Source organism: Planococcus citri, chromosome 5 (assembly GCF_950023065.1).
Source record: "Planococcus citri chromosome 5, ihPlaCitr1.1, whole genome shotgun sequence".
In the NCBI taxonomy this organism is placed as follows: domain Eukaryota; kingdom Metazoa; phylum Arthropoda; class Insecta; order Hemiptera; family Pseudococcidae; genus Planococcus; species Planococcus citri.
The window spans coordinates 19842021-19863363 of record NC_088681.1 but is presented as its reverse complement, the minus strand read 5'-3'; the positions used below and the strand labels follow the sequence as shown (position 1 = coordinate 19863363).

General features: G+C 32.1%; 2 protein-coding genes across 2 annotated transcripts; both read right to left on the bottom strand.

The window, feature by feature from the left end:
• Positions 1–3152: 3152 nt before the first annotated feature.
• Positions 3153–12941, bottom strand: LOC135848333 (zinc finger protein 808-like). Its single transcript, XM_065368231.1, has 13 exons — positions 12691–12941; positions 12415–12615; positions 11883–12343; positions 11416–11787; positions 11222–11308; positions 10634–11114; positions 7898–8021; positions 7689–7852; positions 7397–7615; positions 6833–7302; positions 6463–6747; positions 5970–6362; positions 3153–5867 (listed from the first exon to the last, which is right to left on the bottom strand). The coding sequence occupies exons 1-13, from the start codon at positions 12768–12770 to the stop codon at positions 5566–5568; spliced, it is 3639 nt and encodes a 1212-aa protein (XP_065224303.1). The 5' UTR covers positions 12771–12941; the 3' UTR covers positions 3153–5565.
• A 2583-nt stretch (positions 12942–15524) lies between these two features.
• LOC135848332 (zinc finger protein 224-like) lies at positions 15525–21169 on the bottom strand. The gene is made up of 14 exons (XM_065368230.1): positions 20734–21169; positions 20455–20652; positions 19957–20372; positions 19582–19869; positions 19081–19485; positions 18530–18979; positions 17916–17961; positions 17737–17838; positions 17460–17660; positions 17225–17391; positions 16927–17136; positions 16551–16838; positions 16366–16452; positions 15525–16252 (listed from the first exon to the last, which is right to left on the bottom strand). The coding sequence occupies exons 1-14, from the start codon at positions 20811–20813 to the stop codon at positions 15777–15779; spliced, it is 3414 nt and encodes a 1137-aa protein (XP_065224302.1). The 5' UTR covers positions 20814–21169; the 3' UTR covers positions 15525–15776.
• Positions 21170–21343: the final 174 nt, after the last annotated feature.

Genomic DNA, 21343 nt, shown 5'->3' with positions numbered 1-21343 from the left:
CGTAAGATAAAGAAGTTGCCTATTTTGAAAAATTGAAGGGACAAAATATACGTTTTCAAAGTCCAAGAGCCAAAATCCAATTTTTACCATAGGGGTGGCCGGGTGGGTAATACTTTGAAAAATGAACAAAATTACCTATTATGGCTTTTTGCCCAACTTGCAAATTGATGGGGCTACAAATGATTTTCAATTTCAAAAATGCATACGTGATGAAAAAAACTAATGTGGAAATAAATGGTAGTACGTCATAAAAAATAAATAACTTTTGTTACAACCTTTTTTTTCTTACTTTAAAATTTAAGAAGTTTTCGAAGCTCGACAATTTCTGATTACCTGAAAATTCCATTAAATTAATGTACTTACAATTTTCGGGCTTGAAAAAAATATTTTGAGAAAAAAATTTTGTGGTCCAAATTGACTAATTTAGGCAAAAATCATGAAAAATTGAAGTTGCAATTTCACCTCTTTTGAAGGGGTTATAGATTATTTAGAGATCTGGAAAGTTTATCGCGAAATGAATAATTTTAAAAATGTTCAAAAACGATGCTTTTATTTTTGACAAAAAATTTGAATCGTTCTATATCACTACTGAAATCCTATAAATCCTAAATTCGCAATTTTCCAAGTTTTTTTTAGCCTATTGGCCTTTGAAAATAAAAGATTTTGAAAATTAATAATTTTTCAACAGTATAAAACAACATTATTTACGATGTGAAAATTCAATTTTTCTACCCTTAAAATTTTCCTAACTTTTTCCAAATTTTTCAACTTTTTCCAGCTCATCCAATTTTCTTCAGAAATTCCCATCTTTTCGTATAAATTGGGAGGGGGACATCCCCTGCTCATTTGATACGTCTCTGATAAATTGAGTAAAAAATAGTAAGATGATGTCACTATACGTACTACCTACTAGTTTATTAAGTAAATTATTTGACTCATACCTCGAAAAACTTCAGTTGGGACTGAGACAACTTATCTCTCGGAAATGATCGGAATGATAATGCTGGAGCTGCGTACCTACGACCGCTGATAACACTTAGTCTTATTAAGATAAAACACCGAAACGCGAAAAAATAATTATGTAATTTCTAATTATAGTATCAATATTCAATATACACAAAAATTATAGGAAAAAAAATCAAAAAATGTACTGTAAATTAAATATGTTTTGAATTAACGTTTTAGTACACAGACGCTCAACACTGCACATATAATATTAACACCAAAGAAGAAAATCGTAAATGAGGAGCCTGAAAATCAAAACTCATGAAACAATAAAAATTTCGAAAAAACAACTAAACCTGATTCCGACCACTGCGCTAATGAAAAAAACGTCACAAAATGCGTGAGACTCTTGAATAGGATTACTGGATAGGTTCCATGAGAAATTTTTTTTTCAGAGTTGCGGTATCGTGAATTTTTAGGAGGTTTATAACGATACTTATTTTCTTTTGTAAATATATTGAAAACTAAGCTTCCTAGAAAAAAATTAACGACATTACGTCGATAGGAAATTTAATTTTCTACAATTTTGCTTCTCTTCAATTTTCCTGTAGGGTGCTTCGTTCCGCCTCCAGAGAGATTTTAATGTTTTGAGGGGTCAAAATTTCCAATTTTCTTTCTCCTCAGTTGAAATTCTGGTTGTTTGCTAGAATAATATTTGTAATTAATTTTTAAAACGCGGTTAGGTAGTCAAGATTAAGTATTAAAATCATTGAGAATTACAGAAAACTGCTAAAATTTTGGAAAAATATTTCCAAAATACATCAAAAAAGTGTTTAAAACGCATAAAAATAATCAAAAATTACTATAAAAAAAAATTTTAAAAAAACCATCAACATCGCTGAAAATTACCAAAATTTTTATGAAATTTTCCCGGAATACATCAAAGAGGTGCTTAAAAGACAAAAAATACTCGAAAAAACTTTAAATTTCTAAAAATTACTCACCAAAAAGTCTGAAATTTCAGTAAAGTTTTTTCAAAATGCGCGAGAAAGTGTTTAAAACGGATTAACATGATCTACAAATCTAAAAAAAAAAAGCATTAAATTGAAAATCCATAAAAATTACAAGTGGCTCTTACTCAATTTTTTTCAAAAAAAAGTAACTTTGGCAGCCAAAAAAGCTCAAAAAAATAACGAAGAAAAAACAAAACACGAGAAAAACTTTTTAATGTAGAAAAAAATCACAATACTTACCTATACACAATAAAAAAAAATCGTAGAAGTTAATCTGCAACGTAAAAGCCAAATTTATGTTGTGAGAGCTTCATAATGAACAAAATGGTCAATATTTTGATACGAACCCCGAAGAAAATTGCCCCTTCGCTTCGCTCGGATTGCCCACATCTCTTTGTACTAGTGGCTGATCCCTTCAAGAGTCACCATTTTATTCAAAGTCCGAGGAAAATTGCTCAAAAATTAACTTCAACAACCCTCTAGGCCAATTTGGAGGGGCTACAGGTACCCTAAAGTTTAAAAAACACATAGAATAACCCCAAAATCCACTTTTCTGACCCTGGAGAGGACTTAAGTAGGGCTGAAAGCTACAAAAAGGTAGGTTTGTTTTTAAATGTCTGAACTGAAAGAAAACAAAATAGACTTTTTGCAGCCTACTACTCGACCACAAAAAAATCCAGATGGATCTCAAAAAGTCTGAGGTATAAGTATGGGTAAGTGAAGACAGAACTTTTGCATTTCAGTTTTCAGTTTTTGTTTCAATTTCTTCATTCATGTGTCAGTTTCGATTCCAGTTCGAATTTTCCATCACTGCAGACGGGTCAATGACCTTGATAGACAGTATAGACAGACAGAGGGGTCAATGACCTTAAGAAGCCAGACAGATGATAACTACAAAACTGCAACTTACTTTTAGATATGAGATGAATCCTGCATTTTTTCATGCTTTGGAAAAATTGAATAATTTGAATAAAAAATGATTAAAAGTAACGTTGTTATTTTGATATGAATATTTATTGCATTATTCTTTTGTAAATTTCAATTTTACAATATTATATTCATCGCATCGTTGATCATTTATCGTATTATTGATAATGCTAAAGAACAATTTCTGTTGACGAAGAAATCTAATCTGAATAATTTTCAAATTACATATGTACATAATATTAAAAAAAAAAAAAAAAAAAAAAACGATCCATTTTAAATTATTTAATTCGTATAATCACAACTCGAACGTTTTCATTCAAAACCAACAACAAAAAAAATAAACGAGAAATAGTTTCACTTGATATATGAACATACCTACATATAAAATGTGATGTAAATCTAGACAGTGAAAATATCTAAAATAGACGGTAAAAAATTCAGTAAAACACCCATAAAAATACAGAATTACATACCTATGTAATAAGTAGAGACTCGTAGAATAAATCTACAAAAATAATACAACCAAAAAAAAAAAAAATGGTGAGAAAGTAATAATCTTAGAATCTTACTGGTTAATTTGGTGAACAAAAAGTAACCAAACTGTTACGAAATTCGAACAAAATAATATTCCAATGCAGAAAAAAAAACAAAACACAATATTCAAAATACCTATTCCAAAGCAACAAAACAAAACAAAACATTTAAATTAAATTAAATTAAATGTAAAAAAAACATTCCAATTAAAATCTTAAAACACTTGTAAAACTAGATTGAGACACAGACTTCGACTTTTTTTTTGGTAAAAAGCATCGCAAAAAGCAAGTTTTAGGAAATTTTAGCAGAAGGTAAAATTTTTTCAGAAATTTCTGGCGATAAAGCGAATCTTTTGAGCAGCAAATTTCAGAAAATAGTGCGATTTTTTGAAATTTTTTGCGGAAAACGAGACTTTGACAATTTTAGTTTAGCAGAAAATAAGGCATTTTGGGATTTTTTAGGAAAAAAAGCGAGACTTTCTGGCATCTGGAAAATAATACAACAATAACAATATCTATAATAAACTAGTGAGAAAGTAATCTTACTGGTTACTTTGGTGATCAAAAAGTAGGTAACTAAAAAAAAAATTCTAATACAGGAAAAAAAAAACAAAACACAATATTTTAAATAAATACTTATTCTAATCCAAAAAACAAACAAAACGAACCATTTAAATTAAATCACATTAAATGCAAAAAAAAAACATTCCAATTGAAATCTAAAAGTGTACTTGTAAAACTAGATTGAAATTTCGACTTTTTTTTGCAAGTTTTGGAAAATCTTGGAAAAAAGCAAGACTTCTTGGGAATTTCTGGCTCATAAAGCGAGACTTTTGAGCAGCCAGTTTCAGAAAAAAGTAACTTTGATTTTTTTTTGCAAAAAACTAAAAAAGCAACGTTTTTTTGTAATTTTTTTGCGAAAAGCGAATCTTTGACAATTTAATTCAGCAGAATAACTATAGGGTTTTTTTGTATATTTTTAGCACAATTCCAGCAAAAAACAGAACTTTTCAGCAATTTACGACAAACAGCAAAAGTTCTTGGGAATTGAATTTCCGAAAAAAAACTAGATTCTTGAGCAACATCTGAAAAAAAAAACGATGCTTCAGAGCAATTTTTGAAAAAGGAGTGAGACTTTTTGGAAATTTTAATTAATAATTAATAAAAATATAATTATTTTTGGCGAAAAAAAATTTTCCAGTTTTGACAAAGTTGAGACTTTTTGATAAATCTTTGGCAAAGATGAAAATTTTTAGTGAATTTTAGTTAAAATGTTTATTTTTTGGCTATTTTAGGTAAAAAAGCGATTTTTTTCGCAATTTTGGTAAAAAAAAGAAACTTTTGTAACCAAAATTTTAAAAAAATAACCCAAAAGGTACTTTAAGTAACTTGGATTATTTGGCAGGTAACTTGAAAAGTAACCGAGCACAAGCCCTGCGTGATGTTTTCTAGAAGAATCTTATTTAAACAGTTGTATTCTTCAAAAAGATGTGAACTCGAGAAATATTCTCTGTGCAAGTGATCACTTGATCAGTTGAGTGATGGACGACGACTGCAATGGTGCAATATGCTCAATGATATTAAAAATCATGAACCCATTGATCGGAAATGAGTTTCAGTTTCACTACTATTTTTTTGTATGTACGATGAACCGACTGCTCATTGTGATGTTTTCTATACGGTTTAAAACTGAATGGGGAAATTTCTCATCTAAATTGTCCTTATTTTGGATTCAACATGATAGAGTAATGCTCGGCTAACAGATTTTAACAATACTTACAGTATTTCGTTGTAAGCGTGGAAATAGTATTACCAAGTACTCTATTTCTTGTTACCTATGTTACGTCTACAACAAAAATATTACATTCAAGTAAATAAAAAACAAATAAAATAATAAAATCAGTCTGACAGCTGTTACACGAATTGAAATTACAAGAGTACCTAATCTAAAACAACACAGTTGAAATCGCCAGCAGCTAAAAAAAAAGAACACGGTTATAGGAAGGAGGTGCATATCGAATCGATTAAATACTGAAAAATAACGTAGGAAATTAATACATTGGCTGCAAAATCGACCGTATTAAAATGAAAGTCGAAGACAATCTTACAGTCACCTAATGCTGAAAGATCATTCATACGAATGTGCATTACTTAAGCTTACACACTTCAAGTTTCAAGTGTCTGGTAAGGGCGAAACCGTGCTTGAATCGTTGACCGCAATTCGTACAACAAAAGCAGTTTCCCTGTGCATGAACTGTTTGCTCGTGCTGTTTTCTATACCAGTGAGTGGTAAACATTTTACCACATACGGTGCAACCGAATTCTTCGAGACTTAAATTCGATATATGGTTCTTCTTGATATGATGAACTAAGTATTCTTTGGATCGACATCGATGATTGCAATGTGCGCAATGATAATAGGAATCAAAAACCGTAACTTGACTCGGATCTAGTGTAAATAGAATAAAAATAAATTCAAGTAGATAATTCAGTTACCGAGCTTAAATTGAGACCAATGATGGCAATGATGATTAATTAAATATAGCATTACTTGAGTTTTTCTTTCGTTTCGATGATACCAATTCTTCAACTTTCTCGAGAGTCGCGTCATGTTCTTCAACAGTTACACCTTCACCTACATCTGAAGACGAAAATTCGGATAATTTTGAAAACCAGTCGTGCCTAGTGCGGCGTTTGTGGTCATTTAGCATCCATTGATATGTAAAAAGTTTGTCACAAATGTTGCATTTATATGGTTTAGTGCGATAGGGAGAGTGACATAGACGGATATGTCGCTTCATATGCTGTTTTCTTCTGAATGATTTACCGCATTCAGCACATTTAAATGGTTTCAAACCTTTATGAATTAATATATGTCTTTCGAGATCCCTTCGGCAACTGAATTTAACGGGGCAAATGTTGCAAACGTGAGATTGGCGACGATCTAATGTAAATATACAACAGAAAGAAACGAAAATGATATAAACAACTCATAAATTACAATACGACAAATTTGGCCAGCACTTATAAACTTACCTACATACCTGAGAATTTCTTTCGTATCGTAGATGTTGAGCATCTGTGATTGTTTAGATGGCTCCGAGATGAATAAAATTTGCTGCAAGTATCGCATTTATATGGTCTGCTTTGATAAGGCATATGCTTTGAAAATATATGCGACCTCATAGTATCCTTCCTTGGGAACGATTTACCACAATTGGTACATTTAAATGGTTTTAAAGCTTTGTGCGAAAACATATGTCTTTTCATATTCCCTTTGTTACTGACATTCCGATGACAAATGTTACGGACCAACGATTGGCTGAGATCTGATGAAAATTAAATAAAAAGAAACGAAAATAAAATCATCTATAACTGCAAACCAATGCTGATTAACTCAAACTTGAAACTTACTAGAACCTTCGTTTCGTTTCGAAGAAACTGAATTTTTCATTCTCTTGGTTTCTAAAACGTTCGTCGAGCTGCATTTCTTCACACCTACATCACTATTCAAATCTGAAGAAGAAACTTCCGGTGATTTGGAATCAGAAGCAGCAGGAGACGTAGAAATCTCTTCACGATGCTCATTTGAAAACGAAGTTGTGTGTGCAGGTGTAGGAGGATGATCATCATAGTCCCAATCGAGTTTCGGCAACAAAACGTATAATACACTGGGAAGCGAAGACACATCTAATTTACTAACTGTACTCAAATTATTGTCCGCAGTATTAGAACATTTCGATATAGTTTGATTAGAATCCTCGTTCGATACTTTATTATTAGTACAGTCATCGAGAACGTTATCCAAACGTGATTTTATAAGTTTGCACTCTTTGATTGTTTTGATGAATTTCAATCTCAACGCTTCTTGGCGAACTAAGTAACTGAAAAATGAAAAAATATACGTCGAGTTGTTTATTCATACACGTATGATGTATAGTGGTTGAATTGAAATTCAATACACAAAATATAGCTCACTTGAAGAACTTGTCTTTAAAACCAATTCCAAATGAACGTGAACTCAAATTAAGCCGAGTTAAATCACTGTATTGTGATTTCAACGTTGAAATATTTTCTTGGACAGTGTCCAACTTCTTTTTCATAACAATGTATTCCAATGACCAATCGAGTACCTTTCCTATTTGGGTAGACTCGGATGATGAAGATAACTGCGACTGCAGTACATATTTCGAACAGCTGTAGACGAATTAATATAAATTAATCGCTTGAAATGGTCAATTTGAATTGTGAAATGGTAATATGTACTTACGTGGAGAGCTTGGTAAAGTTTTCGGCGAGTAAAGTTTCGCACTGACGCATCGAGTCTTCGTAATTGTAAACATATCTCATACTGTTGTATTTTTTAACGCTGTAAGATAATGGCGGTTTAGTTGAACTAAAGTAAAACTGAACTAAATATAATATTGAAAAATACTAAACGATTTTCAATTGGATTTTATTTTTATGCTGAAAACTGACATACAAAAGTTCAGAAGAATTCATATTGTTTATCATTTTCTTATCACAGTGCAACAGATGGAACCTCGACAATGTTCGGGCTAGTTCGGATAGATCTTTTGTCAGCTCGCAGGCGAATGAGGTACTACCTATTTAAAAAGGAAAATAAAATTACGAAATACTTAATTTTGAATTTTTTATTTTTTTCAAACGTCTCGTTTTTTGAAAAAAATTAAAAAATCGACTACTCCGTCATTTCTTAATAAGTGTCAATTTTGAAATTTCAAAGTTTGAATTTTTTCGAGCTTTCAAGTTCTTCTGAACTCCGAATCAGAACTATTAACTTTTTGAAATCCCTTTTTGTTTTTTATAATTTATAATTATTGCTTATTTGACTATTATTCGTTCACTTGTTGAGTGTTGATCTTGATACGTGTTCATTTTGAATTTAGAATTTGAATATCTTATGAATTAATTTCAATCTTCGCGATCAGGGATGGAAAGCTAGCTAAAAGCTAAAAGCTACGGAAGTTTGGGATTTTTGAAAGCTAAAAGTTCTAGCCAAAAGCTTCATTTATTCAGCTTTCTTTCAGATTTTTTACAGATTCATTTGGTTCAGTTTCTGCCTGAGTTCCATCTTTTTTTTCATTTTCACATTTTACTTTTCAGTTTTCTCGTGTTTTTTTTTCATTGTGGTTGTGAGTTTCCATTTTATTTTCTATTCGCCTCATTAAAAGAAATGTTAAAAGCTGAAAGATAAAAGCTGAAAGCTCAGGAAGTTTGGGGTCTCATCTTTCAGCTTTCTATCCCTGTTCGCGATTGCAAAAAATTAAATCGAAGGAAACAAAATCATTAAAAAAATTTATACATACCTACCTAATATATTGTGTTGGAGTATCTAAAGCTGATCGTATTTATCTCATCAATTATCAAATTTATGAACTTAGATTTTTTTAATTCGTTTTCGTTTTTTTAAAAATCATTACTCAACAGTTTGTTTAGGTACCTACAGTAAGTACCTACTTTATTTTTTGATAACATGAAGTGTCAATTTTCAACTAATGTATATTTTTCAAAATTCAATGTTCAGTCCAAATTTGAATTTTGAATTTTATTATTTATTTTAGCTTTTAGGTTTTTTTCATGTTATATTTTATTTATTTTTTTATTACTTACTACTTGACTAATTGTTGATTTGTTTATTATACTTACTTGATGACGAAGAGTGTCTATTTTGAATTGATACATTTCTCAAAGTTCTGGACTTGATTTTTTTTATCATTCGATATTGTTGTTGTTATTGTTTCCTGTCTACCTATTTTGACTTTTCATTCATTTGTGATGAGTTGAAGATGAGTTTGAAATCTTATCATTTTGAAATTTTGAATTTTTTCCAAAAAAATTGGAAAACCGCGACCCACCCACCGAATTTAAAAAAACGGTCCAATAGGAATATGTTTCACCCAGAAATTTGCTCTCCATGTAGCCATAGAGGGGAGTCATATATTGAATACAATCAATTTATTATTTTTATTCGACGTTCAGCGTCTTTTGTACCAATCCTACCTAATCGGCGTTGATCGAAGTGTTGAATATATTTTTCAAAAATGGAGTAATTGGTCACTTATTTCAAAAAGGGAAGGGTGGAAATTGAAAATCTTCTAGAGAAATTTTATTCTAATATTCTGAGAAAATCGAAAGACTCGCTGAAGGCTTCAGAATGGCTCGGAAGAATGAAATATTTCGATTTTTTGAATTTACTTATCCTTTATAAAATATTCTCATTAAAAAAAAAAACACGCATTTGAGAGTTGAGGTGTCTGTCTGAAAATTGGCTCATTAGTGGATAAATTCTTTGAAGAGGTCGAGATCGATACAGTTATTCGTGCAAATTTCCAAAATTTCCAAACAAACAGAAAAGTAAATTACTAAGTAAGTATTGATTTTTAAAATTTTTTCTTCACAAATATTCTGGTTTTAAAAAAACGCACTCGAGTTGTTTGCTCGAAAGTCGGCTCAGTCAAATGTGAATAAATTCTTCAAACAGGTCGAGGATATATGCAACAACTCGATTTTCATCTGCTCAATTTGATTTCCACACAATTCCGAGAAATTTTAAAATTCTGGAGGAATCGAAAACAGCGCTGGAGGCTACAAAATGTACAGAAATTATGAAATTTGGTTTGAAGGAGTTGATGATAGTTTCAGGGCTAATTACCGCAATTCTTACCAAATAAGTGTACTTTTTTTTATAAGGCATGATTTTGCCAAAAATAATCAATTTTAAATTCTCAAAAATTCGCCAGAAATCGAAAAATCAACTTGGACGGCTGAAATTTTGGTTATGGGGGTTTCAGATTATGATGTTTTCAAAAATCGCGGTTCTGTTCAAACCGGAGGCAGACATTATTAAACTGTTCTTCATAACCATACGAATTATAAGCATATCTAAATTTCTACTCAAGGAAACAAAAATACCTAAAAATGAAAAACAAATTTAATTAATAACAAAAGACTGATATACGAGTATAACGAGAATTAAAATAATGAATGTTAACATCTAAAACAATCGTTGAATTTGCTAATTTGCCAATAAACAAAAAATAACACACTTTTAGGAGGTACATTACATCGATTACTTGAGAAACTACGTTTAAAAATATTGTAAAATGGCTTCAATATTGCCCCATCAAAATAGAAGTCGAGGGCAATCTTACAGTCACTGAGGAGAAAAGAATATTATTCATACAAATGCACTACTTGGGCATACACTGTTTAAGTCTCAAGTGTTGTGCAAGACCACTATCGTACTTGTATCGATTACCGCAATTTGTACAACAGAAACATTTTTCTTCGACATGAACAGTTTTCTCGTGTCTTGCTCTATGATACCTTTTCGTGAATGTCTTTCCACATACGGTGCAGCTAAATTCATCTAGACATAAATTTGATATATGGCGCCTCTTGATATGATAAACTAAGCATTCTTTGGATTCGCATCGATACTTGCAATGCGCGCAGTAATAATACGAATCTGAAGTCAACAGTTCATTGATGTCAGCATTGTGCATCAGAAGCATATGTTGCTTGACATAGTCTTTTCTTCCGAAGGCTTTATCACATCTAGGGCACTTGAACGGTCTCAAACACTCATGCAAAACCATAATATGTCTTTTCAGATGATCCCGCCTACTGAAATTCTGATCACAAATGTTACAAACGAAAAGATTGCTCGAATCTAGAACAAATCAAATAAAAAAAAACAAAAGTTAGTAATTTAATCAGCTAATAAATTGAGACCAATTCAGATTAACTAGCATTTGGCATATTTAAATGGTTTCAGACCTTCATGAATTGACATATGTCTTTTGAGATCTCTTTGGCAACTGAAATTTTTATTGCAAATGTCGCAGACGGCAGATTGGCGACGGTCTAAAATGAATACAACAACAAAAAAAAAACGAGAATACATAATATGAACATCTCACAAATTGTAATCAGATCAGTGGTATTTGACCAGCACTGGTGAACTTACATACCGGGAACTTTCTTCTGTATTGTAGATACAGTTGATTTTTTTTTCTCTTTCTTGGTACCATTTGGGGTTGAAAATCGTGATGATTTGGACGTAGAATGGCAGCTTAGTTTTGATGACCATCTGTGATTATTCAGATGGCTTCGGGTTGAAAAAAATTTACTGCAAGTATCGCATCTATATGGTCTGCTTTGATAGGGCATATGCTTTGAAAGTATATGTGTCTTTATATTTTCCTTCCTTGCGAACGATTTACCGCAATCGGCGCATTCGAATGGTTTTAAACCTTCGTGCGATAACACATGTTTTCTTATATGTTTTTTACTAATACTTTGATGACAAATATTGCAGACAAACGATTGGCTCTGACTGAGATCTGAAAAGAAACAACAATAAACTAAAATAATTCTCTAGTTCAGAGATTTAGAACAATTCTGATTACTTCACACTAGCAACTTACTAGGAACTTACTAGGAATTTCACTTCGTTTCGAAGAGACAAAATTTTTCGATTTTTTGGTTTCTAAAACGATCGTTGGATCGCATTTTTTCACAGCTACATCGCTATTCAAATCTGAAGATGAAACTTCCGGCGATTTGGACGAAGCAAAAGCAACAGTAGATGTACAATACTCTTTAGCACGTTCGTTCGAAAACGAATTAGTCTCTAGATTGAGACTATCTAAAGGAAAAGGAAAACCATAGTCCAAATCGAGTTTCGGCAGTAAAACATATACTTTGGGAATTGAAGACAAATCGAATTTAACAGCTGTATTCGAAGAATCACATTTCGATGTATTTTGAATACAATTTTCGTTCAACGCTTTAACAGAACAGTCACGTAGAATATCACCCAAATGTGAATTTATTTGTTTGCACACGTTGATTGTTTCGATGAATTTCAATCTCAGGGGCTCTTGACGAGCTAAGTACCTGAAACATGGGTGTCAAATGTAGTCGATTGTTGATAGTATGTTGAATAGTGTTTGAAAACTTGGACTTACTTGAAAAACGTCTCCTTGAAATTATTTTCAAATGAACTTGACCTCAAACTGTGTAGAGTTAAATCATTATACTCTGATTTTAACGTAGCAATGTTTTCTTGAGCTGTGTCAAGCTTCATCTTCATAATTTCGTATTCCTCATCTCGTTCAGTGGACTCGGATGATGAAAGCGAAGATGACTGTAGTAGGTATTCCGAATAGCTGCCGATAAAATATATAATAAATTAATCATTTGAACTGATCAGTTAGTATAATGAAATGTTTGTATTTACTCACTTGTAGAGTTTAGCGATGTTTTCTGTAAGTAACGTTTCGCATTGACGCATTGAGTCTTCATATTTGAAAATATACTTCATAATGTCGTAGTTTACAGTTAAACTAGGTACAGTAAAATCGAACTACATTATATGTACTTGGGAAGAGTACAAACAAAATTTCGCTAAACAGAACAGTATAGAATTATATGATTGAAAAAGTAGATTATAACATATTAAAGGTGACGTTAATCGTTAATTAGGTGACGTAAATATTTACCTTTCAAAATCCTAATCAGTTTTTCTTATCACTAAAACATGTTTGGAAAAAAAGCGCGCAGTTTTCAAATCATTCTCAACCACATGTTACAACTTGTGTGAAGTGAAGCTGAGTAGGTTGCTATGACCACGACGTTATTTAATATTTTTACACTTGAAATTAGAGAAAATGAAAAATCGTTTGGTAGAATTTCAAAATATAGATTGAAAGGCGTTGAAAGGCTAAAGGAGCGTACACACGATCCAATATATTTGACAAACCAGGTTTGTCAAATTGACATCGTTGATAAAATTTATCAACATATAATCAACATATATTTGGTTGCATGGAAAGTCAAATATATTAGATCATGCAAACGCTATGATAATCTAAGTTTTTTTTCCAAATTTTCAACGTTTTGTTGATCGATGACACCAATTCTGAAAATAGAAATTATTTATATTTTCAAAATTATTTTCAGAGTTGTGTCTATGGTGTCTCCGATCAACAAAACGTTAAAAATTTGAGAAAGACATCATCAGAGCGTCCACACAACCGAATATGTTTGATTAAATTCAATTTGATTTGACAAATCGAGTTTGTCAAATATATTGGATCATGTGTACGCTCCTTTAAATTTCAAAATGCACATTACAAAACGTTGGACAAACATTTAAAAGTCAAAGAAACTGACCATACATATAAGTCACTCAATTCAAACTTTCAAAGGAAGTTTGAGTTTGTGCAAAAAACTTTTGCCTAGAGTTTTACATCTCTAAAAGAACACTATCGAGCCTCGAGGTCAATCGACTTATGTAAATCATTTTATGGTTTTGTTCATAAAATGAGGGGATGGGACTACAACCATTAAATTTTAAAGAGGGGGGTTCTAAAAAATGCATAAAGGCTATAATAATTTAGTTTTTTATTCTCTCATACAAAATAAGTCAATTTCGATTTTTTTTCAAAAGTTTCGTTTAAAAAAAATTTGTTTACTCCATCATTATTCTTGATAAGTGTCAATAATTTTGAAATTTCAAAGTTTAAATTTTTTCAATCTTTCAAATTCTGAACTCGAAAAGGTCGGATCCGAACATTTAATTTTTTAAATTCGTTTTCGTTTCTTTTTTTAAATCATTACTCAACAATTCGTTTACTTTATTTTTTGATAACATGATAAGTGTCAATTTTGAACTAATGTATTTTTTCAAAATTCAAATTTCAATGTTCAATCGAAGTCTGAATTTTGAATTTTATTATTTATTTTAGCTTTTAGGTTTTTTTTATTACTATACTTGACTGTAAATAACTGTTATAATTTGTTTATTTTATTATAATTATAATTGATGAGTTTCTATTTTGAATTTATAAACTTGTATTCAATCTTCAAAGTTCTGAAGTTGATTTTTTTATTACTCGATTTTGTTGTTGTTTTTTTCAACCAATAGACCTACGCCCTGCCTACCTATTATTTGACTTTTCATTCATTTGTGATGACAATGAGTTGAAGATAAGTTTGAAATCTCATTATTTTTCATTTTAAATTTTTTTTTGAAAAAAAAATCGGAAAACCAAGATCCACCCACCAATTGTTATCGCAAAGCAGGGGGAATTGAAAATTCAAAAAAACGGCCCAAAGGAGCTTAAGAAAATTTTTCAAAATCTTGATAAATATTGAATACAATTAATGTTATTCGACATTCAGCGTTTTTTGTACGAATCCTCGATGTTAGATCGAAGTGTTGAGTATATTTTTAAAAAATGGAGTAACTTGGTCTCTTATTTCAAAAAGGGAAGGTTGGAAATTGAAAATCTTCTAGAGAAATTCTATTTTAATATTCTGGGGAAATTGAAAGTCACGCTGAAGGTTCCAGAATGGCTTGGAAGAATGAAACATTTCGATTTTTTCAATTTAATTATTCTTTATAATATTATATTCTAATGAAAAAACAAGCTCTTGAGATGTTCGTCTAAAAATTGGCTGATATGTGGATAAATTCGTTGAAGAGGTCGAGGTCGATACAGACATTTGAGCAAATTTCCAAAATTTCCAAAAGAACAGAAAAGTAAGTAACTAGGTATTGATTTTTAGAATTTTTTCTTCACAATTACTCTGGTAAAGAAAAAAAAAAGGCACTCGAGTTATCGGCCTGAAAGTCGGCTTAACTGTGGATGAATCCTTCAAACAGATCGAGGATTAACCACAATTCAAACTTTATCTGCCCAAATCAATTTCCACACGATCCAAAGAGATTGTAAAATTCTGAAAAAAATCGAAAATCACACTGAAAGGCTTCAAATGTACAGAAACTTTGAAATTTGGTTTGAAGGAGTTGATGAAAGTTTCACCGAATTATAGTATACTTTTAAAAGGCACAATTTTGCCAAAAATAATCAATTTTAAATTCTCAAAAATTCGCCAGAAATCGAAAAATTAATTTGGACGGCTGAAATTTTGGTCATGAGGGTTTCAGATTATGCTGTTTTCAAAAATCGAGGTCCCGTTCAATCCAAAGGCGGACATTATTAAACTGTTCTTCATAACCACCATACCAATTAGGCATATCCAAATTTCTACTCAAGGAAACAAAAATACCTAAAAATGAAAAACAAATTTAATTAATAACAAAAGACTGATATACGAGTATAACGAGAATTAAAATAATGAATGTTAACATCTAAAACAATCGTTGAATAACACACTTTTAGGAGGTACATTACATCGATTACTTGAGAAATGACGTTTAAAATTTCTGTAAAATGGCTTTAATTTTGCCGCATTAAAATATAGAAGTCGAGGGCAATCTTACAGTCACTGAGGAGAAAAGAATATTATTCATACAAATGCACTACTTGGGCATACACTGTTTAAGTCTCAAGTGTTGTGCAAGACTATTATCGTACTTGTATCGATTACCGCAATTTGTACAACAGAAACATTTTTCTTTGGCATGAACTGTTTGCTCGTGACGTCTTCTATAACTACTATTAGAAAATGTTTTACCACATATGGTGCAGCTAAATTCTTCAAGACTTAAATCTGATATATGGTCCCTCTTGATATGATAAACTAAGGTTTCTTTGGATTGGCATTGATACTTGCAATGCCCGCAGAAATAATAATCAAGAGTCAACTGATTTCTGATGTCAGTGACGTGGACCAGACGCATATGTCGCTTTACATGTTCTGTTCTCCTAAAGGACCTGTCACATTCAGAGCACTTGAATGGTTTTGAAGCTTCATGCGAAATCAAATGTCTTTTCAGATTCTCCTGCCTGCTGAATTTCCAATGACAAATGTTACAAGCGAAACGACGGCTCGGATCTAATGCAAATCAAATAAAAAGACACGAAAGTTGGTAATTTAATCTTCTAGTAAATTGAGACCAATAGACCAATGAAGATCAAGTATATAGCAACATTCAAATGGTTTCACACCTTCATGAATTAACCTATGTCTTTTGAGACTTTGTTGGCGACTGAAACGTTTACGACAAATATTGCAAACCAGAGATCGGCGACGATCTAAAATGTAAATACAACAAATAAAGAAACGAAAATAATATAAAAATTTCATAAATTACAATAAGACCAATTTTGCCAGCACTTATAAACATACATACCTGAAACTTTCTTTGGTATCGTAGATGTTGAGCACCTGTGATTATTCAGATGGTCCTGCGTTGAATAAAATTTGCTGCAAGTATCGCAACCATATGGTCTGCTTTCATAGGGCAAATGCATTGAAAATATATGTAACTTCATATTTTCCTTCCTTGCGAACGATTTACCGCAATCGGCACATTCGAATGGTTTTAAACCTTCGTGCAATAACACATGTCTTCTCATATGCTTTTTACTGATACTTCGATGACAAATATTGCAGACCAACGATTGGCTCTGGCTGAGATCTGAAAAGAAACAACAATAAGTAAACGAAAATAATTCTCTTGTTCAGAGATTTAGAACAATTCTGATTACCTCACACTAGCAACTTACTAGGAATTTCACTTCGTTTCGAAGAGACAGAATTTTTCGATTTTTTAGTTTCTAAAACGATCGTTGAATCGCATTTTTTCACAGCTACATCACTATTCAAATCTGAAGATGAAACTTCCAGCGATTTGGACGAAGCAGAAGCAACCGCAGAGGTACAAAACTCTTTAACACGTTCGTTCGAAAACGAATTAGTCTCAAGATTGAAACTACCTGAAGTAAGAGGATCACCATAGTCCAAATCAAGTTTTGGCAATAAAACATATATGTACTTTAGGAATTGAAGACAAAGCGAATCTACCAGCTATATTCGAACGACCACTTTTCGATGTATTTTGATTGCCATTTTCGTTCAACGTTTCTACAGAACAGTCGCGTAGAATGTCATCCAAATTTGAATTCATTTGTCTGCACACGTTAATTATTTCGATGAATTTCAATCTCAATGTCTCTTGACGAGCTAAGTACCTGAAAAACAGGGAGAAATGTAGTCGATTATTGATAATGTTGAATGGTGTTTGAAACTTTGGATTTACTTGAAAAACGTCTCCTTGAAATTATTTTCAAATGAACTTGACCTCAAACCGTTTAGAGTTAAATCATTATACTCCGATTTCAACGTAGCAATGTTTTCTTGAGCTGTGTCAAGCTTCATCTTCATAATTTCATATTCCTCTTCCCGTTCAGTGGACTCGGATGATGAAAGCGAAGAAGACTGTAGTAGGTATTCCGAATAGCTGTCGATAAAATATAATCGTAAATTAATCATTCGAACTGATCAGTTTATATAATGAAATGTCTATGTTTACTCACTTGGAGAGTTTAGCCATGTTTTCTGTAAGTATAGTTTCGCATTGACGTATTGAGTCTTCATATTTGAAAATATACTTCATGATGTTATAGTTCACAGTAAAACTACAGTAAAATCGAACTAAATGATTAATACTATAGAATTAATGAATTATATTATATCATTGAAAAAGTAAATTTACATGTTTAAAAGGTGACGTATGTAGATTTTGATTCCAAAATGATAAATTTATCAGTTTTCCTTATCAGTTATCACTAACAGATCAGATGTTTGGGAAAAAGCGCGCAATTTTCAAAATTATTCTCAACCACAAGTCACAACTTGTGTAAACATCTTGGCCACGAGATCACGACCTTATTTTTACACTTGAAATTAGAGAGAATGAAAAACCTTTCGGTAGAATGGCAAATTACAGAAGAGTCCCATGTGTACAATGTGTTTTCCTTTTCATTGACTCAATCAACTTTCTGCTACAAATATGCTCAACGAAACAAAAATACCTAAGAATGAAAAACAAATTTAATTAATAAAAACAGACCCGTTTCAAACGTGAATTAAAATAATGAATGTTAACATCTAAAACAATCGTTGAATTTGTTAATTGGCTAATAACAAAAAAAAAACACACTTAGAAGGTGAGGTACAACGATTACTCGAGAAACAACATTAAAAAATACTGTAAAATGGCTCTAAGTTTGCCACATTAAAATAGAAGTCGAGGGAAATCCTACAGTCCCTAAGGAGAACAAATTATTCATACACATGCACTACTTGAGCACACACAGATTAAATTTCAGGTGCTTTTCAAGATCTCTATCGTACTTGTATCGAATACCGCAATTCGTACAACAGAAACATTTTTTTCAACATGAACGCATCGCTCGTGATTTAACCTATTTTGCCTGTTCATAAATGTTTTTCCGCATACGGTGCAGCTAAATTCTTCAAGACTTAAATCTGATATATGGTCCCTCTTGATATGATAAACTAAGCTTTCTTTGAATCGGCATCGATACTTGCAATGCGCGCAGTGATAATAAGAATCAAGAGTCAACTGATCGCTGATGTCAGTGACGTGGACCCGAAGCATATGTCGCTTTAAATGGTCTGTTCTCGTAAAGGGTCTGTCACATTTAGAGCACTTGAATTGCTTTGAAGCTTCATGCAAAATCAAATGTCTTTTCAGATGCTGCCGCCTGCTGAAATTCCGATGGCAAACGTCACAAACAAAAATACCGCTCGAATCTAGAACAAATCAAATAAAAAGCCACGAAAGTTAGTAATTTAATCAGCTGATAAATTCGGACGAATGAATATCAACCAGTATTTGTACTTTTGTAGCTTACTCGAGTTTTTCTTTCGTTTCGAAGACACCAATTTTCCAACTTTCTTGGCACCCAAAACAGTAGTCGACGAGTCATGTTTCTCAACAGTTACACCATCATTTTCATTTCCAGACGTAAATTTGGATAATTTTGGAGAGCAGTGTCCAGCAAGGCGTTTGTGAGCATTTAAGCGGAACTGAGCTGCAAAACGTTTGCTGCAAATGTCACATTTATATGATCGGGTGTGATATGACGAGTGAAACAGACGGATATGTTGATTCATATGATATTTTCTTCTGAATAATTTACCGCATTCAGCACATTTAAAAGGTTTCAGACCTTCGTGAATTAACATATGACTTTTGAGACCACTTGGGCGACTGAACTTAACAGGGCAAATGTTGCAAACGAAAGATTGGCGACGATCTAATATAAATACAACAAATAAAGAAACGAAAATAATATAAAAATTTCATAAATTACAATAAGACCAATTTTGCCAGTACTTATAAACTTACATACCTGAAACTTTCTTTCGTCTCGCAGATGCCGAGCATCTGTGATAGTTCAGATCGCTCCGAGTTGAATAAAATTTGCTGCAAGTATCGCATTTATATGGTCTGCTTTGATAGGGCATATGCATTGAAAATATATGGGACTTCATATGTTCCTTCCTTGTGAACGATTTACCGCAATCGGCACATTCGAATGGTCTTAAACCTTCGTGCAAAAACATAATATGTCTTTTCATATTCCCTTCGTTACTGGCATTCCAATGACAAATCTTGCAAACCAACGATTGGCTGAGACCTGATGAGAAATAGTAACAATTGACGAAAATAATTCTCTTGTTCATAAATTTAGAACAATTCTGATTACCTCAAACTTGCAACATACCAGAAATTTCATTTCGTTTCGAAGAGACGCAATTTTTCGATTTCTTGGGTACTAAAACAGTCGTTGAATTGCATTTTTTCACAGCTACATCGGTATTCAAATCTGAAGATGAAACTTGCAGCGATTCGGAAACAGAAGCAGCAGGAGACGTGCCCACCTCTTCAGCGTGCTTGATAGAAAACGATATCTCAGGATGACAATCCAAATCGAGTTTCGGCAATAAAACATATACTTTGGGAATTGAAGACAAGTCAAATCCACCACGTATCGATGTGTTTTGATTGCAATTTTCGTTCAATGCTTCAACTTCAACGAAACAGTCACGTAGAATATTAATTAAATGTGAATTTATTTGTTTGCACTCGTTGATTGTTTTGATGAATTTCTTTCTCAATGTCTCTTGGCGAGCTAAGTAGCTGAAAATCAAAATAAACGTATGCCAAGTTGTTGATAGTGATTGTTGATAATGTTGAAATTTGAAACTTGAGATAGTCTCACTTGAAAAACTTCTTTTTAAAATTAATTCCAAATGAAGTAGACTTCAAATAGTGTTGAGTTAGATCATTGTAGTCTGCTTTTAACGTTGTAATGGTTTCTTGAACTGTGTCAAGCTTCTCCATAATTTCGTGCTCCTTTTCTCGTCCAGTGGACTCGGATGATGAAATCGATGATGACTGTAGTAGACACTTCGAATATCTGTTGATGAAATATATGTAAATTGGGTGGATAATCATCGAAACAGACAGTTTGAATAATAAAATGTTTGAAGTTACTCACTCGGAGAGTTTAACGACGTTTTCTGTATGTAAAATTTCGCACTGACGCATCGAGTCTTCATATTTGTAAATGTACTTCATGTTATATTTTGATAATGTGAAAGAGGACAGAGATAATCGTAGTTTGCTAAATTAATAATTAGGAAGAGGTGTAAAAACCGACATTCGTCAAATAGATTAGAATCATCATCGAAAAGATTACATCATTTAAATTGAAAAAGTAAATATTTTTATTTTCCTTATCACTGATATCACTGAGACAGATGTCTGGGAAAAATTCGCGCTTTTTTTCGAATTACTCTCACTCTCAGGGCCGAATTCATAGACGTTACTTAAGGGACACTTGGCTAAGTGGTGAATTTTGATGCAATTTTTCTCACGAACGAATAAAAATTTTATATTTTTAAAATGATAAATCAACACTTAGGAGTCCAATCTATCAATTTATTCAGAAACAAAATTTCAAAAATTCAATCACGCCCAGAGTTGGCGCGATTCCTTGGTTCGTCAGAATCGGATTCCTGAATTACGATTCTCATACTTGGGAGAATCGCGATTCTCCAGTCTCGATTCTTTCACAAAGCGAATCCGGTTCTGAATCCGATTCTTTA

Excerpts from the sequence above, each read along its gene's own strand:
- LOC135848333 (XM_065368231.1), bottom strand. The coding sequence starts at position 12,770 with ATGAAGTATATTTTCAAATATGAAGACTCAATGCGTCAATGCGAAACG. Across the intron at positions 6,748-6,832 it reads GAAACGAAACGAAGGTTCTA|ATCTCAGCCAATCGTTGGTC; the intron begins GTAAGTTTCAAG and ends AATTTTCATCAG. Across the intron at positions 5,868-5,969 it reads GAAACGAAAGAAAAACTCAA|ATCCGAGTCAAGTTACGGTT; the intron begins GTAATGCTATAT and ends TATTTACACTAG.
- LOC135848332 (XM_065368230.1), bottom strand. The coding sequence starts at position 20,813 with ATGAAGTACATTTACAAATATGAAGACTCGATGCGTCAGTGCGAAATT. Across the intron at positions 17,137-17,224 it reads TGGTCGTTCGAATATAGCTG|GTAGTTTCAATCTTGAGACT; the intron begins GTAGATTCGCTT and ends CTCTTACTTCAG. Across the intron at positions 16,453-16,550 it reads GATACCAAAGAAAGTTTCAG|ATCGTCGCCGATCTCTGGTT; the intron begins GTATGTATGTTT and ends TTTACATTTTAG.